General features: G+C 42.8%; 1 protein-coding gene across 3 annotated transcripts in view; it reads left to right on the forward strand.

Moving 5' to 3' along the window:
• The first annotated feature begins 3,192 nt into the window (after positions 1 to 3,192).
• LRP4 (LDL receptor related protein 4) overlaps positions 3,193 to 16,697 on the forward strand; it is an 81,888-nt gene continuing 68,383 nt past the window's right edge. For all 3 annotated transcript variants that reach the window (XM_064657932.1, XM_064657933.1, XM_064657934.1), the window contains exon 1: positions 3,193 to 3,423. In XM_064657932.1, coding sequence (XP_064514002.1) covers positions 3,339 to 3,423 — 85 coding nt within the window. In that variant the 5' untranslated portion in view covers positions 3,193 to 3,338. The remainder of the gene's footprint in view (positions 3,424 to 16,697) is intronic.

The raw sequence follows: 16,697 nt of genomic DNA on the forward strand, positions 1-16,697 counted from the left end.
TAGCACAAATGCATGTTGCCTGTTTTTCATGAGTGTTTTTCATTCTATTAAATGAATTCATTCTATCTCAAATATTTAAAACACAGTTATCCAAACCTTTCTGAACACAATTCAGCTATGCGATCATTCTCTTCTAGGTAACTTGAGGTGTGGAGAAGCATCTTCACAAGGTACAGCTCATTCAAATGCTTTAAAAATACTTTGATATGTAAGACTACAACCATTTTTCTCTTTTCTTTTTTTCTTTAAACCTCTTATTAAGATCTTTGTGGTTTTAGAATAGATAATATATATTTTCCCTAATAATCCTACCTCATTGTGGTTCCTTTCTTTCTTCTTTTTTTCAATGACACCATGTCCTTGGTTGTTTTTTCCTGACATGAGACTGCTATTTAAAATCACTCTGGAAATGATGCAAACTTTTAGTATTATTTCATGGCAGCTATTTTCTGCCATTGGGTTGGTTTATTTCTCTAATGTCTCAAAATGTTTATTAGTATAATAATCTTTTTCCTGTTACATTTATAATGATTGGGGGGGTTTTTTTTGCTTAGGCGTGTTGTCATGTAAATTAATTGTTAATTATATTTTAATTACTTCTTTCTCATCTGTTTTACAATACTTATATGTCACTTACTAGTGATCTATAAATTATTACAGGTTACTTCATAGTGTTCCTCCCTCATAGATGTGGGTAAAAGCAAGTACCTACCTTGTGCATGGGTTGAAGTGCATTCTGGTAGTCTTTCTGGAAGATGCTTGGCCAGAGAATGGCAAGACCTAAACATATGGTTGAATTTTACCAGCATTATTTAACAACCCTTCTACTTTTACCATAAATATCCATTTTACGCTGCATAAATCTGCAATTATTCCTCAAAGAATCAGGGCTATATTCAATCATAGTATTGTATCAACAGATACAATATAGAGGTTTATAATATAAATTTTCATCTGTTCAACTGAAACCTATTTAAGAGATTATCGTGAAAGACAATACTATATGCTTCTCTAACATTCACCAGGGGATTTCAAAATTATCAATGAGAGAAATATAATTTAGGGAAGTTGAGCTTAGAGAGAAAAGTGATTTGCCAAAATACAGCGCAAGATGCAGAGGACTGGTAAACACACTTTAAGAAACACAAGTGGGTAAAAACATTTGTTCCCTGGGGAGAGAAGACCTGAAGAGCTAACAAGTGAATTTATTTGCATTTAGGACAATATTTTTCAAGAGGCTTTTGTTTTAAACACAAGGAAATACTAATCTCAACAGTTAGAAGACTGTTCCATGACCTAAGTATATAACTATTAGGAAGTTCTGGGCCCTGTGTCTGTGCTTTATCATGTTTAGTACTTCAGCATCTAAATTTCTTACAAGCTTCTGTGAGCCTGAAGTCAGAAGGGTTCCTCTGATTTATAGTGCCTGATGATCTAGCCTTGGTAGAGAATATAAACTTAAATGCCCTGTATTTTAGGGAGATACAGTAAGGGTTTTGCATGCTAGACAGTCAGCCAGCCCCCAGTCAGTGTGAGGTTATTGCTTTCTCTCTCTTAAGTTTAATCCACGGTTCTGTTCAATCATCTTAAACTCCTGTATCTTGGAGTTCATTCCTTTACAATAATTGCATATACTTTCCTAGCCTCAGTCTGTCACTGCTTCCAAGTCAGTGTTAGAAGAGAGAGGTTTTTTAATCTCTCCATCTCAGTCAGTCCCTCTTGACTACCTTGTATTTGTTATTACTCTTCTGCAACTTTGCACATTTTGCCTATCAAATACATAGAATTCAATGCCTTTGTCTACATGCTATTGCACTCTTGCTAAGTAAAATGGATCTATTCCTATCGTGATGCAGTCATTCTGCAAATAAAGCAAAAAATCTGCATTTTTAAAATTGTGGTGGCTATGTAGTGTAGATTTATACATGGTTTGCTGCTTACTGTTTCTTACCGTGTTCCTGCTCTTGGGAGTTCTCCTCCTCAGTGAAGCTGTGTTGGATTATTTTTCTTTACATTGAGCACAATTTGTCAAGACTCAGTGCCTGTTTTAATTTTACATTGACATTTTTAATAATACCCCTTGTCTTCACCATTTTACACTTAATTAATAGGAGTGGTAGAATTCTCTCAATCACATGCTGTGCTGTTTACTTACTCTTGTGATTGTTTAAAGGATGGGATTAATTGCAGCTTCCTTGGATTCATCTTTGTGAAGGGTTTAAATAAGACCATTCCTATCCGTTGGCTCTTTGGTGTCAATTTGAAAAAATTCCCATCTTCCCCTGTGGTCCATGGTTTGGACTATCTGAGTCAGCTTTCTGTTCAAGTTAATACTTTGAAATCAACTGAGATTAATTATTTAACAACAGTTTCTTGCATTGTCAACCCTATGTATTAAAATGCCAAATCATGCCACAGAGGATCATAAAACTGGCTGTAAGGATGATGTACAGTGAAAGCCTGTCTGCTTTTTAATGCAGTACAGAGCAGAAGGCACATAAGCCAGTTGTCCAAGTGTTAATTTCTACTCCTACAGGAAACGACCCTAGCTCTTTTTTTTAGGGCATCCGAAATTCATACATAGTCAGCTGTCTTCGGACACTGCGGCTATAAGGAAAACAGAGCAGAATGCTTGTCATGGACGGAGGGAAAAATCATACCTTTCTCTTCGGTAGCAACATGTATGCCGGGCAAAGGGCTCGCGAATGTTTCCCTTTCGAAGGGTGTTTGGCAAACGAGGATGGGACAGGGACAAGGGCTCTGCGATTTGTCTTGGGTATAGATAGCTGGCACAAGCCGGGAAGCGGTGGCAACGCACGGGGACCGGATGATAGCGGGCAGCTCTGCGGCGGGCAGCCGAGAGCCCTGAGCGATGCTCCTGGGCGGCGCTGCGGAAATTGGAACAGGGAGAGCCGGCACCGACAGTCTCGAGCAGCAGGGCCGCTTTAGTAAGGGCTTCCCCGCCGTCGGCAAGGGTGGAGCGGGTCCGGGGGCGCTGGGAGAGCCTAAAGGTCTCGCAGCAGTTGCCGGCGGCAGCTCTAGGGGGTGGCGAAGGGAGGTGTGTGTCTCGCTGCAGAGCCGCAGCCCCGGGATCGCCTTTGCCGCGCCGAAAGTTTGCGAAGTGCCTCGGCGCTGGGGGGAGCGGGGCGGGGGCTGCCCCAGCGGGGCTCCTCCTCCGGGGCCGGGCCTCGGCCGGGCGGAGCGGGGAACGAGCCCCTGGTCCCGGTGTTGCCGCAGCTGCGGAGGGAGTGAGGGGTGGTCGTGCCGGGTGCTCCGCGCAGGAGGAGCTCGCGACGTCGCTGCGGGCGGCCCAGGCGCGGGGCCGGGGCGCTGCCACCATGAGGCGGCGTGGCGGGGGTTGTCTCCTGCCCGCGCCTCCGCAGCTCCTGCTGGTGCTGCTGGGAGCGCTGCTACGCTGCAGAGGTAAGCGGCTGCCGCGGCACCCTCTGCCCCGCGGCGGCGCGGGGGGCCCAGCTGCCGTCCCGGGCTCGGTGGCGGGGATCCCCGCCCGGCCGAGCCGCTCACCTGCCCGCGCCGCCGGGCGGGGAGCCCTGCCCTGCCCTGCCCCGCCGCCGCGCTTTGTCCGCGCCCCGTCCCGCGCCCGGACGCGGCGCTCTCGCCTTGCCCGTGCCCCGGCGCGGCGGGCCGGAGCCGGCGGGGTCTCCTGGCAGGCCAGAGCGCGGGTCCCGGAGCGGCGCTGCCCTGGCCGGCGGACTCTCTCCCCAGCGAGAGTCCGCAGAGCCCACGCGGCCGCTGCCCCCCGCGGAAGTTTGGCGGCGGGCGCGGGCTTTGTTCCCGCGGTGCGAGCGGCGGGCCGAGCCGGGGCGGGCGCGCAGGTTGCCTCGGAGGCTGCCGTGCCCGGCGTGTCGGGACAGCCGCCGCTCCGGAGTAGGAATGCAGCCGCGCACCCGCCGCGACGGGCCCCTTAAAGGTACAGCCCGGCTCTGCGGTGGCGCCCCAGGCTACCTGCCTCGCCTCGGCGGGACTGGGAATCCTCCCTCAGCGCCCTGGCAGAGCGGGGCTGGGGCAGGAGCGGTACCAAAAGTAGTGGCGAGGGGAGGGCTTCGCTGCGCTCTTAGCGAGCCGGGAGGTAGTTCCATCAAGTCTCGCCCATGGAAACTTTATCTTTGTGGTTGCTCCATTAACTGAAAAGCATCTGCTGTTTCTTCGTGTTGTACGGTGGAGCTCTATTTTACAAGTGCACCCAGTGGAGAAGAAAACATCTAAACGCTTCGCGGAATTGTTTATAAAAAGTTAGAAGACTTTTGGGGGAGGGGTGTGGAGAGGAGATACGTACCTCATTTCTCTCCCTTAACTCCTTTGGCAGCTGCTGTATAATTTCACCCATCCGTTTTCTCCTGTGCTACTCTGAAATTACAGGAAGCATTTGCAGTAGTGCTGCTGACCTCCATCATTCTACAAGTATTGCCCCTGGGGCACAATCAGAGAGAGTTTGGGTTTCAAGTAATATTACTTCTCCTCTAACAAGAAACCTAATTGCAGGCAGCTTTGAAGAATGTGCTCAGCCAGCTTGGAAAGACTGACTAGAGAGGGCCATAGTTCTGTGTATCAGAAAGTCTGCTTTTTAGAAGCCAGAAGTACTCTTAAGTTCCCAAATGCCACACAGATACTCACCTGACATCTAGGAGGGAGAAGGATCTAAACCATAGATCTTAGTTTAGGTGCAGATCTGGATGTGTTTTATTTTGGCTGTTACCCAGGTGCTCCTAGTTAATGTGTCTGGGTTGTTAACAGCCATGTGGGACATGTCTGATTGTAAAATGCAGGTTTCCTAGTAGGTGGTTGTGCCTTGATGTCTCTAGGATGCTTTTTTATGGCAGTCTCTCTCTCTCTTTTGAGTAGTTTTCCCATCAGTGTGCACTTTCATGTATCCTCTTGTCACATAAATGGGAGTTTATGACTGGGCATGCCAACTACTTCCAGAAGTAAATATCCTCTTTCCTCCATGGAAAGATATGTTTTGCAATAAGGACACAATTCCTAAGCAATCTTTTTCCTGTTTGAAGCAAGGAAAAACATGAGGAGGTGTCAGGATAGAGGTGGCAGACAAAATGCCAAAATTTGTGATGAGTCGGTGGTCCTTCCCTTAGCTAGAAATTTTTCAACATTGTCCTTTAGAAGTACCTCCAGGACAGTGTACAGCTTAACTGTCATAAAGCATCCACAGCAACAGAACTCATGATGCCAAACAGGTAAATTGTTAGAAGCACCTGTACTCTGCCTCAGTACAGGAGCGAAAGCGTACAAGTCTGCAAGATTGACCTTTGACTCTCATGTTGTGGATAGTGGCAGTTAAAACTGGAGAAGTCTGTGCCAAAAAAAAAAACCAAACCAAAACCATCGAAAGAGGTCTGCAAGTATCCTTGGAAGAGCTCTTGGAAGAGTGCATTACAGGCGAAAATGGACATACATAGAGAATTTAAAGCTAATGGCACGCACTGCTGGTGGATGGTGTGCAGAAGGACCTCATGCTAAGATGGTCTGTGTTAGTATAACTACAGAATGTCACAGAACCTGTCTGGGTAATGTGTTTGCTGTTCTGGCTCCTGGAGCTCTGCCAGCAAAATAAATTGTTAATATCAGAACTTCACTTCCCAAACATCTTGACTACATTTTAGAGTCACAAGCCTGAAAGCAATACCTTTGTAGAAGTGTAGTTTGCAGTGGGAACTACAATCTCAATTACATGTGCTTGGCATTGCTGTTGGTTCTTCCACTCTCAACCAAGTGCAAAACACCCATTTTCTTATTGTCAGCTTGGAGCTGATCATGTTCTACTTCCTGGGTGTGCTGAGAGCGCCAGGGTTTACTGATGGTCAGGTTGGATGATACTCACAGATCTCATGATCATCCTGAATTGTCTTGATTGTTTCTTTTTTTTGAAGTGCTGATGGCACTGAGTAACATCCTTACACTTCTAAAATGAAGAGTAAGGTGCTGCAGAATGCTGACATACAGTGGGGGTTTGTTTTTGTTGGTTTTTTTACTAAAACGTGGTAGAAAAGCATACAGCACAAATATTCCAGTATGAAGTTAATAGTGTATATAAGCAATTTTCTTTTATATTCTCTTTCCAAAAGCTTTCAGTTGTGTGCTTTAACACTGTTTTGTGCAATAGAGAATCCCTTCTTGTATCATGGGAGTGTGAGTGTATGCAGAAAGAAAATTAATAGGTTCTTAGTTACATGAAGTGCTTGCATTTCCAGTGTGTCTCGTGGACCTTGAAGAGGCATATTCTGTTCCTGTGGGCCACAAAATGGGATTTCAGAAAACTTGGAGCTGTTGCACTACATTGGGTTCATTGAAGTTACAGAAGAAAAAGCGATTGGATATAAACATTATCCACTTGTCTGTAGTTCAAACCAGAAGGCAGTACTTGCTGTATGTGAACTAGAAAAAGAAGTTAAAGTGATTTGCATTTTGTTTTTACTCCTAAAAACCTGTAGTTCTCCAGACTGGTGAAATTAACATTAAAAAATAGTTATAACATTAATTCTATGAGAATGATCTTTAGTCTGATAATGCTCTTGACTCTTCCTGCACTCTTGTGAAATAGGCAAATATTATCCTTGTTTTGTAAATGTGGGAAGTGAAGTAGAAATTGTCTTGCCCAAGGCCAACTCCATTTGCCATAGAATGCAACTTAACATTGAACACAATAGAATATATGCTTCATAACACTTAAAAAAGCTGATAAAGAGATATTATCTTAAAAACCAGTCAAGGTTTTAAAAATACGTTTGTAAAGTAAGCACATCTTACACGTTCATTGTATTCCTCTGCTGCCTGTGACTTGTGGCTATTTCTCTTTTTAATAATAATTCTGTTTCTCTTGCTGATGATCAAAAGATTCATAAAACCACAGAAGTTTTACTGACCCTCTGTTGGAAAGGGTGAATTGGTAAGTAATGTGTTGTTAAAAGAAATGTACAAGAGAAGTGGATATGTAATTTCTCTAGTCCTCTGTTATTTCCAGCTTAGCTATTTGTGAGGTTATCTTGGAGGGGTTTACGTAATAAGATGATATAAATATATATATATATATGCACACTTAAACTGACCGTCTTTAAGATGATTGACTTTGTCTGATAAAACATCCAGAGCTGGAGCTCTGGCGTACAACAAACCCCCTCCATTAATTGGCGTACTGTATTTAGTGGCTGTGTGTGTTTCACACAAGTGCCAGAAAACACTAATTGTAATTTTCCTTTATGAATCTATTGTCCTTGATGGTTAGGCTCTTGCTTTTGTGTCTCTAGTGCCAGTGGTTCTTTGCTATGGCTGTTTTGTTAGGTTTTACTCTTTTATGGGAATTTTTGTCTCTACTGGGTGAAGACTGGGCACTGTAATTCTTCTTGAATATATTCTTTCTTATCTCTACATTCCCTCTAGATTTTAATTTCCCTGTACTAAAGGTAGTAACTATATGAATTCAGGGGTTTGTGATTCTGTAGGCTTGTGGTTTATTCATGCTATATACCTGGTCACTCTGGAATTCTTACCTGTGAGCATTTGACTGCCCTCATGTTGTGGGTGAATTCGTGTTCAGGTTTTTCAGCTTTCCTGGCATGTTTTTTTGCCTCTGTTATGCAGAACTGTTTGTTAAATGCTGAAGCATTCCATCCTGTATATTTAGTCTGAGGGAATCAGTGTTACTGTGAGAAGCAGATCTCCTTGGCTGCTGTGAGCCTAGATGAAAGAAGACTCACTATGTGAGGGCAGGAAAATAAGTTTTCATAAAGACTGTATTAACATTAAACGGAGCTGATAGTTGTTGACTTTTGCATTGCTAAATTGTGGAGGACTGAAACTCCTCATATCAGGGAACTGTGTTTGTTATTTAAAATAGAAGAAAAATAAAAAAGAGGATTGAACAGTCATGAGCCCAATTCTGATGGTATGAGATACATGCTTATAGCAAAATGCTTCATATTAGTACACCTGTGGGTTGTGAAAAGTAGTAACAGAAGCTTTGTCTGTCATGATGTTCTTAGGTGATTAGGTTCTTCTGGTATTAGCCACCAGTCATCAAGTCACACACCATTAAGGTTATCAGACAGTAATGTACGTGTGTATTCAATGCTTATACTGCCAACTGCGTTGTTGTCAAAAACTGTATGACCAAAGACAGTGGAGACTTGTTTCTCAAGCTGTTTTATGTTGATTGCAATTTTCTGGTGTTGCAATACTCAGAGGTAAAAAGTACCAGATTTTTCCCCTGGAAGGGGTACTATAGGATTCATTTCCCTGTACCACAGTGATGAGGTTGTGTTAAGAACTGTTGTCCAGCAAAGCTTCCAGTAGAGAACATACTTGCCTGAAAACAGACCCTGTATTCTGTAGTGTCAAGGTGAAGTTTTACTCTCCTGGCTATCAGCATAGTGACTTCCTCAGCATGCCCTAGCAGGGCATAGTCTTCTGTGTCTCTTTGTTACTGCCTAACAGCCCCTCCCAGCTGCTGCAGCTTTCTATTTCTATTGCATAGCAGCAGTTCTTTAATCGGAAATCTTGTTAGTATTCAAGGATAATTGATCCGACTCTCTGGTAGGGGGTGGGGACCCAGCCTTGCATCCTTCTCCTATTGCCACCCCCGGTTTGACCCCTGTTGTCTCTTTGTTTTCTCCTGTTAAGTTTGTGCCAGTGATGTGTGTGTGTGCTGTTTTTCCAAGCAGCCCGAAGTTGGCTGTAACCAAGAGCAGCAGTTAAATAGAGCCCGATTTCCCTGCTTCCTGGCGTTTAGTTGTTCGGCTCCATTTTCTGGTCTTCTGTGTTTTTGATTTGCAGAGAAGGAACTTACTTGGTGCCCCCGGGCATCTCTTAAACCCATTAGAACAAACTCCATTATTTCACTGTACTTAGAAATCCTCCTCCTTTAGTCCCAGCATCCATCAAAATAATGTATCCTCTGTAGGCCCTCTGAAAAATGTTTAATAGGATCTTTTCAAACTCAAGGAGAGTTCCAGTTGGGAAGGGGGAGGGGAGAAGGCTAATGGAAGATCTGACTGTGACTTGCAGTAAGCCTGAACTTGGCCTGTGTCAGCTTTCCCTTCACCTCCATGCTGAGGGAAAGCTGAACAGAGCGGATCCAACACTAGGATCAAAGCTGGAAACAAAAGGCTTTGGGAGAAAAATTTCCCGTCTGGCCAAGAGGCAGCCACACAAAAGTGGTGCATAATTTATCACTCAAGGTTTGTTTCTGCTGTGCTCCTTCTGGAGAGAGAAGGAAAAAAGAAGTGACTCTCCTGCTGTTTTGAAGTGGATAAGTGATGGCTTTGTAGACTTGAGGCAGGAAGGGGCTAGAGATACCATGGAAAAACTTTTTTAGTTCATTCTGTACTCAGTTCCTCTCTTCTCAGGCATGGTCAGACATTATTTCTGTTGAGGGGAACCCTATTCTTGCATTTAGAAGTTTCAAAGAGTGAGGACTTTTAACTTCTCTGGTCATTTCCAAGTCACAGTACGTGGAGTGGTGCTACTCTTGGCAAAAGCAAGTTCTTTGACTTTCCGAGATGTTTTTCTTACCTTAAGGATTGGTTTAAGTGCTGTGGCTCTTTGTTACATGGAGGAGGAGGCTACATTTGCCCCAAAAGGTTTATAGTCTAAATTGGACCTCTGACATCTGATAAGTATCAGGGATGTGATAATTCTACTGGAATAGATAAGGTCAATATTAAAATGGCATAGCTTTCTAATCAAATTTCCTTTATCTTTGTTTTAATGGGAAAAGCTTCTAAAGTTTTTCATTCCAATCACTTCTTAGAACAAAGATAGAGAGGAGTTTTGGGTAGGAGTTGGCATCAAAGACTACCGAAAGCTGGTAACTGTGTAAATAAGGATGAGGAAGCAGATGCAAAAGTAGTGTAAACCATGAGAAGAAGGTGTATAGGAGTACAGGTATTAACAGAAGCAAAGATAGGCATTTTGGAAATGAGAGCCAAGGACTTGAGCTGGCAAAGGAACAAAAGAGTCGTGTAAGGAAATCCAGAGGGAGTAATTATATAGGATCTGATGGCAGAAAGAGTTGTTAATTAGGTAGCATAAAAGATGGAAATTTTGAAAGTGAAGATGAGAACTGAGCAGAATTTCCCTGCTGAGGCAGGGAAACACTTAACTTATTAGGGACCCACAGTAGAGTCCCTGACCTAATGGGGTGATTTTATGAAATATCAGGAATTTAGCAATGAGGGCAGAGGTGGAAAAGGGAGACTGATATTAGCATAACGTTGAGATGGTGAGCCCATGAGATAGAGGTGGTGATGAAGCTATATGCAGTTGTGGAATATGGGACCTGTCAGCCTTAGGAGCACTTACAGCCGGAAGGATTTCTGAGTGGGATGTCCAGGAGGATATTTTGGAGGACAATACGCTCTGAAAAAGCGTATGAAATGGGAGGCCAGAACTCAAGAGAGGAGCTGGGACGTTGGAGATGATTGCCTGGATAAAGGCATAAAGTGTGAAACAGTGAGTCACTAGTGTGAACTGTTAAAACATAAAACACAGACAGGTGATATTCTTGTCCTCCTTCTCTGAAAGGCTCTTAAGAAGCAGGTTTAGAGGGAAATACATACTCTGCTCCTTTAGCCTGAATCTCCAGCTCTGTCAGTTCATTTGACTTGGTGACAGCTGGTAGTGTCTGGGACAGGTTCTTGCTTAAGGTGCAGCCATTCACTGTATCAGAACTGTCTCATGGGATCTAGGATTAGAATAAAATAAAGACACACCTTCATTTTTTTTCTTTGTGCTCCCACCCAAGTTTAGTTCTGAATTTCCATAACTGCTGAATAGTCAAATCCTTTCTTTGCAACTGTGAGGTCAGGGGGAAAAAAAAGAGAAGTCTTAGGGTTGTAATTTCCTGGTTCTTTTCCGAGCTTCTGAGAATGAACCAGGAGGTGGGCTAATTCTCTGAATTAAAATTGCATTTGTTAAGAGAAAGCTAAATTTACTGACGTCCTTTCTTTGTTATTCAGACTTTGCCACTTCTTCAAGCTTGACAAATTGAAGAAGTGAGGTTTTTGAGGCCTCAGAGATTGTGTTCTTCTCGCTGTGATTTTTGAAGCCTGCTACTCTTGAAAAGCCTGAATTGAGTTTCTTATGGCTGAAGGACATGCCACTAATTTGTGCTGCCTTTATAAAAGGGCCTTGATCAGCATAGTAACTATTAGCATGAGGAAAAACATAATGAGTCTACCTGTGAGAGAAAACTGGAGAGTTTGTGACATGGGAAAGAGGAGAAAGACTGGAGGCTGCCATTCTAGAGGCTTTAGTATCTAAGAAGCAGGAGAGAATAGTCATTGATAACTAGGACTGCTAGTGGGCTATCTGCATTTTTGTCATGGATCTCAAGTAGAAGTATTCAGTGTCTGAAGCTTAGAAAGCATGATGTGGAAGTAGGTGGGAGACTGGGTCGGGTCTCCTGACAAGAGCAGTAGTCATTGCCCTGCAAACAGATCTAAATTTAATACAAGGAAAGAGCAGGTTGAACTGAGAGCTGTATCCATGCAGAGTTGAAGTTGCGAAGGGATTTTTCTTGAGCATTGACTTGGAAACAGAGAAGGACTGATTTGTCTGGTTAGTGTGGTTACGGCCCTTTGCTATCTTAGGGAAGACTGCCTCTGGATCTGACTTCTTCCCTGATCCAGTGAACGGCAGCTGCAGGAGGGTATTGACTCATGAACAGCTGATTCCTTCATGGTTATCTCCACCACAAGGGTGGTAACCTCATATGTTTCAGTTTGAACTGTCACTGCTCATGAATCAATTCTGTCTGTAGGCCTTTGTTAGTTGCATTTTTGAGTGCAAGGAAGAATTCAGACCTGAAGTCATCATTACCTTAAACAACAGAAGACCTTTAGGCTTTTTGGGCATTAGTTGTTTATTTGGGGTTCTTTTGTTGTTTGTTTTTGTTGGGTTTTTTTCCAGACATAAGATTCTTTTATCTGTGAAGCAGGTGGATCACCTGCCTGGGCCTCAACTCTACTAGAAGGGCAGCTTTGTCATCTTCGTATCTTTAGCAGTTATGTTGAGTAATTTCTACTCACGTAAGAACAATGCTGGTGATCCCTGACTTATGCAACCTTCCACTACAAACTTCCTTGGCTTGAAGCAGCTTATTCACTAACAGGAGGAGCCTGTTGTTTCTCTGAGTTTTCTCTTTTTTGTGACCTGCTTTCTGTGAACTGGAAGATGAGGAGTTGAAATCTTCTGTTGCTCTTAGTGCAAAGTCCAGACTAGAACAAAATAAGCCAATTACTTAGGTTAAGTTTTCCAGTCAGTTTTGGTACTTCCTTTCTTGCCTTGTTATGGTTAGTTCTTCACCCATAAGTCTTCAGAAGTCTGGGAACAGACTTTTAAGATAGGAAGGAATGTCTAAAAAAAAAAAAAGGTTAATTCCTGTGATATCTGTAGTAACTTTTTCTTGGTTGGTTCTGCTGGAAAAGCAAACTTGATAATGGTATGTATGCTAGAGGAATAAGAGGAACTCAGATGATTATTTTTTGAGAAGTGACCTATGAGCAATTTTTGTGCTGCAGATGCTTTAGAACAGACTGGCAAGGAAGAGGGGTAGCAGACGCTTGTGTACTTTAAATGCTTGGCAAAAAAAACCCTCTTTAGCTTAATCAGGTACACGAGGTGAAATCTAACACAGTTACCATAGAGAATTAATAGTAGATACAGGGCAAATTAAACCTATATACAATCCATCAGTTGTAAGATAAAAATAAACAGTACTCAGACAGAAGCCTTCGAGCAAGGAAGGGAGGGAAATGACATCTTTGGTATGTACATCTTGACTTACCCACTCAGGCGAAACAGCCTCTGAGCTCAGGCTTCCGATTAAGTGACTGGGACAGCTGCCAAAACACCTACATTTGCTAGCTAATATACAGCAGTGCATTGGTCCTGCAGGTTAATCTGGGAAAGGCATGGAGTATTATCTGGGGTTTTGGGGGACTTTTTCTTGAACAATATAATAACAACTTAGATGTGGAGGCAGTGCTAAAACTGCCTAATGAGATGATGTGAGGAAAGAAGGCCATCAGAGTTATACCACAGAAGACCAGGTATGCCTAGGGAGCCAGCTTTTTTGACCTTGCGGGCTGCATACCAAAGTCTTTAAGGTATGTGCTTTATGGCTCTGTGCCCTTTTGAGACAAGCAGAAGATGAATGGCTCATAGGAGGGAAATGACAGTAACTCCATAAGGAGTACATGATCTGTTGCAGGATGGGACTGACCTAAGGTGGGAAGGCAGCATGGTCCCTCTACAGCCCCGCACTAATCAGCCTCAGGGACCCTTGCATTCTTGAGTCTCTGTGCTGGCTATGTAGTGGCCCTAGCAAAGGAAGACAAAGTTTCAACTACTCAAACCATCAGAACTGAATACAAGATTTTCCTCCTATACTAATCAAGAACAAATTAAATATTTGATTCCCGTAAGAATGAACTCCAGAGCTCTGTATGTAACTAAAGGGAAGTTAACTTTTTTATTTTCAGATATGCAAAGACATGATATTACTAAACCTATGAAATCTATGTCACAGTTGCTACAGAGTAGGGTGGAAGGATTTCTGTTGCTGATCTTAGCAGCACCAAAACCAAGTCTTTTTATGCAATCTCGGCCAAAGCAGCAAAAGTTGTCTCCACCTAAAAGTACTAGAGAATCATAGGCTGAAACCAAATGAAAACACTGTCCATTCCTATGAAAACATTGTTTCTGGGGTTTGAAGCTCCTTTTGAGGCTAATGAAGCAAATAACTTAATCCAAAATTCACCTGAGAAACTATTCAGAATCTAAACCAGAATGCTAGTTTCTGTAACAAAAAAAAAAAAGAACTCTGAACCTGCTAGCCAGCTAGGCTGCCACAAGTTATTCCACAAAGTTATTATGCTGGCAGATAGTACCAATGAAATGTACAAAATCAGGTCAGACTCTTACCAAATACTGAACTGGTGTGTGCAACTTGGCTTACAAGTTAGATACAGGGAGAATACCATAAATCAAACAATAAATACCTGGGAATGAGAAATAAAAAGAGAGACTGAGAAGAAAATCTTTTAATCCTATGAGTAAAATATAAAATATAATAGAGCAAGGAAACACCTTACTAGAAATAAAATGTTAGACCTTGGAACATTTTCATTTCTATCTTTGGACTCCATGCCATGCATCCCTCTGTTTAAAATCTCTGTGCAGGCAGGCACTTCATATGTTGAATCCACTTCTGGGAGAAACTCAAGCGTGCTGTCTTTTACATGTGGATAACACTTGCAGAGCTTGTTTTGCCAATAAAAGTGTCTCTGAATTGACTGTGGTGGGATGTGGTGTGAGTTCTGATGTAACATGAGGCTCTTTGTAAGTGCAGATTTTGATGAGAACTCGTCTCTAAAATCTCTAGTAATTTTGTTTTCTTGTTGCTCTTGTGAATTGGCACCTTTCTTTCTGTGGTCCGTTGTATAGATGATGTTTGAAAATGAAATGCCTTCCATCTGGTTAAGAAATTTGATTTATCCTAGGACGCCTGAATTGCTGTCTTTGCTAGTAGGAAATAAACAATGTTCCAACTGTCCCTAATTATCACCCACTTGCCTTCCTGCAGATCCATGTCTCTTGCATGAACACTAGAAGAGATGACTTTTATGGATCAGTTTTCCTATCCTCTGTTCTTTCACCTCTCTCAGTTTAGTCTTCTTCTCCTGTTTAAACTTTGTAAATTATACACACTGCTTAGAATGATTAAACAATGGGCTGGACAGTAGAGATGTGGCTTGCCTGAGACACAGTCACTTGTTCCAGGTGGCATTAGGAATGCAACTCCCAAGGATTTACAAGGGCATATTACTGAGTAGGGTTTAGAAATTTTTGTTCCTGCTGCCTTTTCCTTTCAGAGATTTCAGTAAACTTGATATCTCTGAGAGAAATTTTTTTGGTGAGGATGCTAGGATGTTGTCACTGCTGAGGATTGTTCTTCTCTGCCCGCAGTGTATGTGGCTTGGCCTCCAGCCGTTAGGCTTGCTTGGCCCAGGGGTGTGGTTTCTTGTTATGCCTAGTCTAGTGCAACTGTGGGTTGCCCCACAAGGGCAGTCTCACCCCCTTGTCCCTTTGATAGGTCTGTGTGGATGTCTGCTGGATGAATCAGTTCAGCTTGTTGATCTGCTCACAGAACTGGTCTGCAAAATGGTGAAACCACAGGTTGTGTGGTATTGGCAAGCTGGAGCGAATTGCTCTTCAGTGAGCTCATCAATATAGACCTGATGGAAGGATGGAGGGAGGCAAGACTAACCAATTTTTTGGCACTGGCTTGCTGCTTCTTTTTTTGCCTTCACAGTAATTTGGAAAGATTTTCCCTAGAAACAAGGGAAGGTGAGGATTCAGGTTCAAGATTCAATTTCTGTGGCTTATGTAAGCATAGATCTCTTTATTGTATTATACTTGTATGACAGTCTTAGTGCTGCACGAGTGTCCAGGTGTGGTGAAAGATCAACTTACAGATGTTGTGATTGGTGCAGTACATTAATTGGTGATGCCTTTTGTGGTGGAAACGTCTATTCATTAAGGTTGGAAGCAAAGACCTTGTTTTAGTTCGCCTAGCACAGACTTATGTTGTGAGTTGTTGCCAGAGAAATGGTCATTCTAAATACAAAAGGCTTTATCCCCTTGTTAGTGCCTTGACTTTTCTTCCTTAATCTTGCCTTTTAAATGACTGATGTCTAGTAGAGGGTTGCTTTTTGACCCTTTTTTGCAGAATCTGGATCAGAGTTTTGCTTGCTCTCCCCACCACTCTCTGCTGATGCAGTATGATATTGTGGTTTGACAAGCTTGGCCTGGGCATGCACACAAAAGGAGGCACAATCCCACTTTCCATCCGAGTTGATGCAGAAATGGCAGTGCTGATGCTGAGTGTCTGGTTAGTCAAAGGAAGACAGAGCTAGCTGTGGGAAAACATAAGCTGCCTAAACGACCATTCCTGTTCTCCCTGAATGAATATGTGGCAGGCTGAAGGGGAAGATTTACATAGGCTGAATCTTACACATGAATTGTCAATTGGATCACGTAAAGATTCACTCTGATGGAAATCAGAGCCTTCATGGTGTTACATGCAGCATATCTGTACAATAAGGATGACCCCTGCTCTAAAGAATTAATAATTTCTGCATGTAATAAATTGACAGATGTATCAAATAATGAGAACAAAAACCCACAGTGAAATACTGATTAACAAAGTAAATAGAGGCTCCGCTTATGCTTTGCCTTTTACTCTGTGTGTTGATGCTTCTTGTCCTGTCTTCTCCATCCTGGAAATATCTTTCTGTTGAAGCTGTCTTTCTGTGTTCTTTTTCCCTCCTCTGATACACTGCATGCAACATTATCACAATTAGACACGTTTGTTGTGTCTCTGATCTGGTACTGGCGAAGTGAAAATTCTTCTCAGATGTAATGTCCTTCTAAGAGGATTTAGTTGCTCTTTTTGTCCTAGACAGTGCATGTTCCTGTTGTCTGCCAGCATATTCAATAAACGGTTGGCATTAGTCTAATGAGGGGCATCATATCTAAACCAAGGTTGCAAAGACCTGTTCTGCCTCTATGACTCTTAGACCCTTTCCCCTATCCTGACTGTAATAGGTCTTAGGATGGATCACAGATGGGTATTTAACCACGTAATCACAAAGGTCAAGAAA

The sequence above is a fragment of the Pseudopipra pipra genome, chromosome 6 (genome assembly GCF_036250125.1).
Source record: "Pseudopipra pipra isolate bDixPip1 chromosome 6, bDixPip1.hap1, whole genome shotgun sequence".
NCBI classification, from domain to species: domain Eukaryota; kingdom Metazoa; phylum Chordata; class Aves; order Passeriformes; family Pipridae; genus Pseudopipra; species Pseudopipra pipra.